The sequence below is a fragment of the Salvelinus namaycush genome, chromosome 8 (assembly GCF_016432855.1).
Source record: "Salvelinus namaycush isolate Seneca chromosome 8, SaNama_1.0, whole genome shotgun sequence".
Taxonomy (NCBI): Eukaryota; Metazoa; Chordata; class Actinopteri; order Salmoniformes; family Salmonidae; genus Salvelinus; species Salvelinus namaycush.
In genome coordinates, this window is record NC_052314.1 from 48,633,941 (window position 1) to 48,643,995 (window position 10,055).

The 10,055-nt window shown below is 39.5% G+C and overlaps 1 protein-coding gene and 1 non-coding gene across 2 annotated transcripts; both read left to right on the plus strand.

Annotated features, from left to right (window-relative positions):
• The first annotated feature begins 223 nt into the window (after positions 1-223).
• Positions 224-6,507, plus strand: scpp1 (secretory calcium-binding phosphoprotein 1). The gene is made up of 8 exons (XM_038999000.1): positions 224-277; positions 409-459; positions 819-881; positions 1,108-1,137; positions 1,437-1,478; positions 2,716-2,766; positions 2,906-2,971; positions 5,929-6,507. The coding sequence occupies exons 1-8, from the start codon at positions 224-226 to the stop codon at positions 6,505-6,507; spliced, it is 936 nt and encodes a 311-aa protein (XP_038854928.1).
• A 3,116-nt stretch (positions 6,508-9,623) lies between these two features.
• On the plus strand, positions 9,624-9,697 carry trnai-aau. The gene has a single exon. It is a non-coding gene; the product is annotated as a tRNA-Ile (tRNA).
• The last annotated feature ends 358 nt before the right edge of the window (positions 9,698-10,055 follow it).

The following is a 10,055-nucleotide window of genomic DNA, read 5'->3' on the forward strand; positions in this document are numbered from 1 at the left end:
ATGTGGGAAATGAATTGCACTGCCTAAGCGACTGTCTCACTTGTTTGGGTTGGCAACATTTTTATGCTTTTCTTTTAACAGCACACCTAGGACAACTATTGATGGTTTTATTCAGACGCTTGATACATGTTATTAGAAATACAAAAAATTATTCCAGTAGGCCTAATGCATCAATCCACAGTTACTAAAATCAACAATGTTAATATTCTGTGTTCATTGTAGAATGAAGATTACAATAGTGATATTTTGCTTGGTTGGGGCGGTTTATGCCAACCCAGTAAGTACCCTTGTTTTTATTGAACAATCTTAATTTATGCACAATAAAATGTAAATGATGAGATATAGATTTAACACATCAGACTTTTGTGTTATTTTGTGTTCTCCTACTGTATTTGTTTCTTTTGACAGATTCTGTACAAAGTTATTTTGGAGCAGAGCGAACTGGAATCATCAAACATGGTAAGTGCAAAACAAGCAATCAAAAGTATCTGCAGTTTGATTATTGTGTTGGGGTGTGGGTCTGAAAAATGCACACAAAATATAAATGTTGACTGCAATCACGTTGTCAACCTCCACCGCAGTCCAAGTCAGAAAAGCTGACAGTTACGGTAGTTCATCATTCCTGTGCCAAACCTCAAGTTTAGATTGTATATCGAGGTAGAGGTCATTGCACTGTATACACCCATATTTATCCCTACAATGAGTTGTTTGGGCAATGGTGGACTTGTTAAGATTTTAAATAAGAATGATGATTGTTGATGCTGGCTCACAGATTGTCATTAAATGCATTGCGGTTTTCTGCTGGCATTGTGTTTCAGAATCAAACGCAAAGTTCATCCGCCTCACAATCTCCGGATCAAAGTGACACTTCAGAGCTCAAGGTGGGTTGAATGGAATAATATTAAAATGTCACCAGGTGTAGAATGTAAAACATACAATTGTAAGTGTATTGGCGAAAATCAGAATAGGTCTTTATCTAACACATATCCGTTACACTTTATAATTACTTGCATGAGTAAGACATTATTTATACTTTTTAAATATTCAAATGTACTATGCTTATTAATTGTAATACATATAAATGTTTTTATAACTCTTTTCTTATAGAGCTCTGAAGAAAGTACCTCAGAGGACCAAGTAAGTTCATCTTTTTAAAAAAGTCTCATTATTTTCTGCTCAAAAGTATTGACATTACAAGCAATGCCTAAATATATCTGGGGGCGTATTCACACAGCGTTTCAGACCAGTAGTGCTGATCTAGGATCAGGTCCCCATTGTCCATGTAACCTTATTCATTAGGATCTACAAGACAAAACTGATCATAGATCAGCATACTCTGAGACGCTTGATACGTACACTTGATACAGACGCCCCTGTTCTCCTTTATCAAGTGGCTCTAATCTTTAATATTCAATCTGTGTTAAATTGCGTTTCAGAGTTCAGAGTCTGAGTCCGAATCATTGGAATCCAATTCAGAGGTGAGTGACAACAACAGTATTCCTACTCCAGTATTATCCTTCCCACTTGAAAAAATACTATATTAATAACTGGGTGGTTCGAGCCCTGGATGCTGATTGGCTGACAGCCGTGGTATAGCAGACAGTATATCACGAGTATGACAAAACATATATTTTTACTGCTCTAAATACATTGTTAACAAGTTTATAATAGGAATAAGACACCTCGGGGTGTATGGTACATGGCCATTATACCACGGCTAAGGGCTGTATCTAGCCACTCCGAGTCGCATCCTGCATAAGAATACCCCTTAGCCGTGTTATATTGGTCATATACCACACCCCCTCGGGTCTTATTGCTTAAGTATACTATGGTATAAATACTATAGTATTCACTGTAGTGTTTACTGTAGTATACTGTAGTATTCACAGTAAAATATAGTATAAACACTGGAGTAAAAGAAAACTGTAGTATATACTATAGTAATTAATGTAGTGTTTTTGCAGATTGTAGTATACAGTACTGTAGTATTTACTGTAGTATTTTTGTGGACTGTAGTATACTGTAGTATTTACTGTCGTGTTTTTGCGGACATTAATATAGTATTTACTATAGTGTTTTAGTTTTATTATCTTTGACATAGAAGTGGAGGCTTTCTCCTTCAGGAAACCTACTGGAGAAATACTAAAAGAACACATTTTCCATAACCTGTACGCAGGTAGGACTGGGGTCTGAACGGATAGTTCAGAGCTTCTGCTCTTTTCTATAACCTGTAGAGAACACAATATATGGTCTATACTTGGCATGTAGGTTTCTCACTTATGCGTGGCATAAATTGCTATATGGGGAGGGGAATGGGCAGAGTAAATGCAAATTAAATACTGTAGTATAAAAAGTGCAGTATTTTGCACACTGGTGTTTTTGCAGACATTACTGTAGTATTTACTACAGAGCCTTTTTTGCAGATAATACTGTAGTATTTACTATAGTATTCTACAGTATACTACAATGTTGTATAGTAAGTACCATAAATGATTGAGGGACACTACAGTGTGTAGTATAGTATTCTACAGTATCCTACAGTTTGCTATAGAATTCTATAGTAAGTATTGTAGTATTCTACCGTAAACTGTAGTATTGTATTTAATGTGGGTTGTTCTGGTTGTGCAAATACTAGGGCTGTTAGTCGATATAAAAATAAATACATTGAAAAATACCTCCTTGGTCCATTTTGTTGTAATCTGTTCCCCTTCACAGTCTTCCGAGAGCCTTTCTTTGGAGAGTGAGAGCCAATCACTGGAGGACAGGGTAAAGATCCTCAGATTTACATAATTTCACAGAGTGCATATCAAAACAATAAAATGAGAAAGATGCAATCAATTTACAATATGTCAGGAAAATGGCGATGGTTGCATTTACTGTATCTTCTGTTGGTTTGTTTCAACAGACTGACTCCAATGCTATTGGGGATACAAGAGACAACAGCCAAGGCAGTGAAGAAAACGTTCGAAAGGTTAGTCTTGCACTTGTCATAATATCCTGTGTCCTGTTATGTCATATACTTATAATAAGAACGCATTTTTACACAATACTAAGCCTGTCAAAAACTTAGTTTGAAATTTATATTTTGTCTGCACAAAGCACTTACTACATACAGTATGTGCTTACGAGTCATTTACAATCTACTAGCTCATCAGAGGAAGGCTCAAAAAATTGCCAAAGACTCCAGCCACTCAAGCCAGACTCTTGACCCTGCTACCGTCTGGCAAACGGTACCGGAGCATCGGTTCTCGGACCATAAGGCTTCGAGAAAGCTTCTACCCCCAAGCCATAAGACTGCTAAAATCACAGGAGGCTGCTTAGGGGAGTACAGCTCATAATAATATCTGGAACGAAGTGAATGGAATGGCATCAAACACCTGGAATCCATGTGTTTGATGCATTTGATACCACTCCACTAATTCCACTCCAGCCATTGCCATGAGCCCGTGCTCCCCAATTAAGGAGCCACCAACGTCCTGTGTGTTAAATAGCCAGACTGCTAAAATAGCCAATGAATGGTACCCAAACAATCTGCACTGACTCTATCTTGCACTGACCCTACGCACACTCACTACACTATACATTGACACCATATACACACATTTAATCACACGCTCTACACTGTCACTCCCACACAAATCCCTCACACCTTCAAACATTACAGTACATACGCACACACACACACACACACACACACACACACACACACACATACATAACACTCACACACGCATACCGACACAACACAAACATACATACACGCACGCACATTCACACACACACTTTTACACTCATAATTTGCTGCTGCTACTCTGTTCTTTATTTTATTCTTATTACTATCTATCTGGATTCCTAGTCACTTTACCCTGCCTTCATGTACATACAGTATCGACCTCAAGTACCTCGTAGCTGTGCACATTGATCTGGTACTTGTACTCCCAGTATATACCGTGCATTCGGAAAGTATTCAGAACCCTTGACTTTTTCCACATTTTGTTACGTTACAGCCTTATTCTAAAATGGATTATATAAAACATTTTTCTCATCAGTCTATACAAAATACCACAAGATGACAGAAATACCTTATTTACATAAGTATTCAGACCCTTTGCTATGAGACTCGAAATTGAGCTCAGGTGCATCCTGTTTCCATTGGATCATCCTTGAGATGTTTCAACCTGTGGTAAATTCAATTAACTGGACATGATTTGGAAAGTCACACACCTCTCTATGTAAGGTCCCACAGTTGACATAGCATGTCAGAGCAAAAACCAAGCCATGAGGTTGAAGGAATTATCCGTAGAGCTCCGAGACAGGATTGTGTCGAGGCACAGATCTCGGGAAGGGTACCATAACATTTCAGCAACATTAAAGGTTCCCAAGAACACAATGGCCTCCATCATTCTTAAATGAAAGAAGTTTGGAAACACCAAGATTCTTCCTAGAGCTGGCCGCCAGGCCAAACTGAGCAATCAGGGGAGAAGGGCCTTGGTCAGAGAGGTGTACAAGAACCCGATGGTCACTCTGACAGAGCTCCAGAGTTCCTTTGTGGAGGTGGGAGAACCTTCCAGGAGGACAACCGTCTCTGCAGCACTCCACCAATCAGGCCATTATGGTAGAGTGGACAGACGGAAGTCACACTTTTAATTTTAATTTTATTAGTTTAACCTTTATTTAACTAGGCAAGTCAGTTAAGAACAAATTCTTATTTACAATGATGGCCAAACCCTAACACGGACGACGCTGGGCCAATTATGTGCTGCCCTATGGGACTCCAAATCACAGCCAGACGTGATACAGCCCAGGATCGAACCAGGGTCTGTAGTGACGCCTCTAGAGCCTTAGACCGCTGCACCTTAGACCGCTGTGCCACTCCACAGTAAGAGGCACATGACAGCCCGCTTGGAGTTTGCCAAAGGCACCTGAAGGACTCTCAGACCATGAGAAATAATATTATCTGGTCTGATTAAACCAAGATTGAACTCTTTGGCCTGAATGCCAAGCGTCACAGTAAGGATCGCTGCTGGAGACAAGACGCAGGCACAGGGAGTGAACATTTAAAAAACCACAGACAGGAACAGAATACGGACAGCGTCTGGACAGTGAAAACGGAAATGACAATAATGCTGACATGGAGATGAAACAGAGGAAAGACAGATATAGGGAAGTGGGGCTGGGGCGAAGGTTCACCTTCCAATAGGACAACAACCCTAAGCACACAGCCAAGACAACACAGGAGTGGCTTCGGGACAAGTCTCTGAATGTCCTTGAGTGATCCATCCAGAGCCCTGACTTTAATCAGATCTAGCATCTCTGGAGAGACCTGAAAATAGCTGTGCAGCAACGCTCCCATCCAACCTGACAGAGCTTGAGAGGATCTGCAGAGAAGAATGTGAGAAACTCCCCAAATACAGGTGTGCCAAGCTTGTAGCGTCATACCCAAGAAGACTCGAGGCTGTAATAGCTGCCAAAGATGCTTCAACAAAGTACTGAGACTGAAGACTTATGTAAATGTGATATTTCTGTTTGTTTTTTTATAAATTTGCAAAAAAATCTAAAAACCTCTTTTTGCTTTGTCATTATGGGGTATTGTGTGTAGATTGAAGAGAGAAAAAATGTACTCAATAAATTTTATAATAACACTGTAACGTAACAAAATGTGGAAAAAGTCAAGGGGTCTGAATACTTTCCGTATGCACTGTAGCTCCATTCTTGTGTATTTTATTTTATTCCGCTTGTGTTAGTTACTATTTTTGAAACTCTGCATCGTTGGGAAAGGTTCGGAAGCAAGAGTTTCACTGTAGAGTCATATTCGGCGCATGTGATCAACAAAGTTTGATTTGATTTAAAATGAAGGACTACCATTCTGTATGAACTGACGACAACCAACCATTATTTCACCCATCTGTGTCTTGTCCACTTCTCTAGAATTGGATCCGAGTGTTTGCCGTCCGAGTCTTGAGTGCAGAGAACAACAGCAGCTCTGAGGTCAAAGGGCAGCTGGACCTACCCACTAATCAGGGGGCAGTGAAACAGAGCACACTCTCTCCCACCGCCTTGACAACCAACCACAGCCAGCCTGGCGATACAGTTCAGAGCAACGCAGCCTTGGCATTGGTAGAGAGCTTCCTCAAAGCCTCTGGTTCTCTCAGTGAGACCAGTGTCAGCATTGATACCAGTGACGTCAGTACTGTTAACTTTGACATAAGAGACACAAGTAACATCAATGATACCAGCGATAGTAGCGAAAGCAGTGAAAGTAGCGAGAGCAGTGACACTAGTGAGAGCAGTGATAGCAGCAATACCAGTGAAAGTAAAGAGAGTGATACCAGTGAGAGTGAGGAGAGACACCAGAGCCAAGCTACAGACTGCCAGAAGGGTGTGCACAGCACTGCCTGTGACAGTGAGGAATATTTCTTCCAAGATATAGGTGACGATGGTCGTTATCCAATGGATGATTTGCTCATGCCTGAAGAGGAGCATATGGAGTTGAGTTTACGAAGATAATGCTAACATCCCCCATTTGACTGTATCAGGTTGGATGCATTTCAAATGAAGCAAGGGGAGGGAGTACAGTGTAGATCAAGCAATATAGTATGACATTGACTTCTATGCTTTGTTTTGATGTTGGCATGAAATAAAACGGAAAATAAATTGTTACAGAAATATAGGTTTAAGTGTTGAAGTAGATGGTTTGAAGTCATGGTTGCAAATATTTTTCCTATTCATTTGCTTTTTTCACTCATTTTCACATGAAGAGTTTAATTCCAAAACGCTATATATCCATTTTCAGATATGTTGGTAAATTATCTTTTATTGTTTATAGAAATTATGATGGAGATGGATGTGTTTTTTCACTTTCTAATTATGGCATGGGGTTGTTCAATGACAGACATGTATTTGTTTAGAATCTATCACTTGATGGTTTCATTTCAGAGACAAATAATCGTGTTTTTTGGCAAAATGCTGTCACACCCTGATCTGTTTCACCGGTCTTTGTGCTTGTCTCCACCCCCCGCCAAGTGTCACCCATCTTCCCCATTATTCCCAGTGTATTTATACCTGTGTTCTCTGTCTGTTGCCAGTTCGTTTTATCCGTCGATCCTACTAGCGGTTTTCCCCTTGCTCCTGTCTTTTTCTATAGTTCCTGTTTTATAGTTTTCCCGGTTTTGACCATTCTGCCTGCCCTGAGCCTGAGCCTACCTGCCGTACTGTACGTTGTCACACCGCTGCCTGCCTTGACCCTGAGACTGTCTGCAGTTCTGTCCCTTTTGACTCTGATCTGGATTACTGACCTCTGCCTGCCCTTGACCTGTTGTTTTGCCTGCCCCTGTTCTAGTAATAAACTTTTGTTACTTCGACACTGTCTGCATCTGGGTCTTCCCTAAAACATGATAAATGCTATATATTTGCCTCAATCTCAGATAAATAGGTAGTAGTTCTAGGTTTTACACAGTCAAATATAACAAATATCTACTTTTTTTTAATAAAGAACAGTACAAATTATACATTTGTGACATCAATATATATACAGTACCAGTCAAAAGTTTGGACACCTACTTATTCAACGGTTTTTCTTTATTTGTACTATTTTCTACATTGTAGAATAATAGTGAAGACATCAAAACTATGAAATAACACATAGAATCATGTAGTAACCAAAAAAGTGTTTAAGGAATGAAAATATATTTTAGATTCTTCAAAGTACCCAACCTTGCCTTGATGACAGCTTTGCACACTCTTGGCATTCTCTCAACCAGCTGTGGGAACTCCTTCAAAACTGTTGCTTTTCCAACAGTCTTGAAGGAGTTCCCACATATGCTGAGCACTTGTTGCCTTTCCTTCACTCCACTGTCCAACTCTTCCCAAACCATCTCAATTGGATTGAGATCGGGTGATTGTGGAGGCCAGGTCATCTGATGCAGCACTCCCTCACTCTCCTTCTTGGTCAAATAGCCCTTACACAGCCTGGAGGTGTGTTGGGTCATTGTCCTGTTGAAAAACAAATGATAGTCACACTAAGTGAAAACCAGATGGGATGGTGTATCGCTGCAGAATGCTGTGGTAGCCATGCTGGTTAAGTGTGCCTTGAATTCAAAATAAATCACAGACAGTGTCACCAGCAAAGCACCCCCACACCATCACACCTCCTCCTCCATGTTTCACGGTGGGAACCACACATGCAGAGACCATCCATTCACCTACTCTGCATCTCACAAAGACACAGCGGTTGGAACCAAATATCTCAAATTTGGACTCATCGGACAAAAGGATAGATTTTGACAGATCTAATGTCCATTGCTCGTGTTTCTTGGCCAAAGCAAGTCTCTTCTTATTATTGGTGTCCTTTAGTAGTCGTTTCTTTGCAGCAATTTGACCATGAAGGCCAGATTCACGCAGTCTCCTCTGAACAGTTGATGTTGAGATGTGTCTGTTACTTGAACTCCTGTGGCGGTCCTCATGAGAGCCAGCTTCATCATAGTGCTTGATGGTTTTTGCGACTGCACTTGAAGAAACTTTCAAAGTTCTTGAAATGTTCCGTATTGACTGACCTTCATGTCTTAAAGTAATGACGGACTGTCGTTTCTCTTTTCTTATTTGAGCTGTTCTTGCCATAATATGGACTTGGTATTTTACCAATTAGGGCTATCTTCTGTATACCACCCCTACCTTGTCACAACATAACTTATTGGCACAAACGCATTAAGAAGGAAAGAAATTCCACAGATGTACTTTTAACAAGGCACACCTGTTAATTTAAATGCATTCCAGGTGACTACCTCATGAAACTGGTTGAGAGAATGCCAAGATTGCACAAAGTTGTCATCAAGGCAAAGGGTGGCTACTTTGAAGAATCTCAAATCTAAAACATATTTTGATTTGTTGAACACTTTTTTTTAGCACATGATTCCATATGTGTTATTTCATAGTTTTGATGTCTTCTCTATTATTATACAATGTAGAAAATATTTTAAAACATAAAGAAAAACCCTTGAATGAGTAGGTGTGTCCAAACTTGACTGGTACTGTATATATATATGTGTGTTGTATTTGTATTTTGTTGTATTTTATGTATTTTACATGCAATTTTCGAATTGTATTGCACTGTAATGAGAATGGTATTGATATTATTGTGTAATTTATCTAATAATCACTGATTAAAAATACAATGAATTACCAATCCATCAGTTTTCTTGCATAAACTTAACTGCATTAAAATGTATGGAGTAAAAAGTACATTATTTTCTTTAGGAATGTAGTGAAGTCCAAGTAAAAGTTGGCAAAATAGAAATGGTAAAATAAAGTACAGATACTCCAACAAACTACTTAAGTAGTACTTTAAAGTCGTTTTACTTTAGTACTTTACACCACTGGCCTTCGGCAATTATTCTACCCATGAATAAGTGCCTAGAAAATTGTGACGAGCTGTTACCCACTCAGATCTTACTTTCTTTAGGGCAGTGGCCTACATCGACACGGAAAATAAATTTGACATTGGTAACCGATTTTGTTACAATGGTATCATGATTTGTTACGCGTCGGTCCGTTGTTACAATATATCATTACGAACTTGAAGAGTGAACACATGTTATTTTATGTTTTATCTATATCAAGTCTCATCTGGCCGGTTAGCTCAGTTGGTTAGAGCGTCGTGCTAATAACGCGAAGGTCGCGGGTTCGATACCCGTACTGGCCATAGAATTTTGGCTAAAAGCCCAATGTAGGCTAGATAGGGTTGAGGTTGAAATGTCTTTGCCTACGGATAAACTCATTTATCACATAATGTTGAATACAACATCTGGTTTGTAAACAATTGAATTAAACACACTAGATTAGGGCTACATATATTCATTTCATGAAATTTATCGGAATTGTCATTCATTCAGGAAAATAGAGCTACCGGCAACTAATTTACATTCCATCCGATAAAAGAGTTGCTTCACGGATTTTTACCAAGGCGGATTACTCAAGCAAAGGCCGTCTGTTTAGAAAACGTCAAACCAGAATTGCATGATCTGTGGATTTACGCATGTCACAAGAGGGAGGTAACGTTA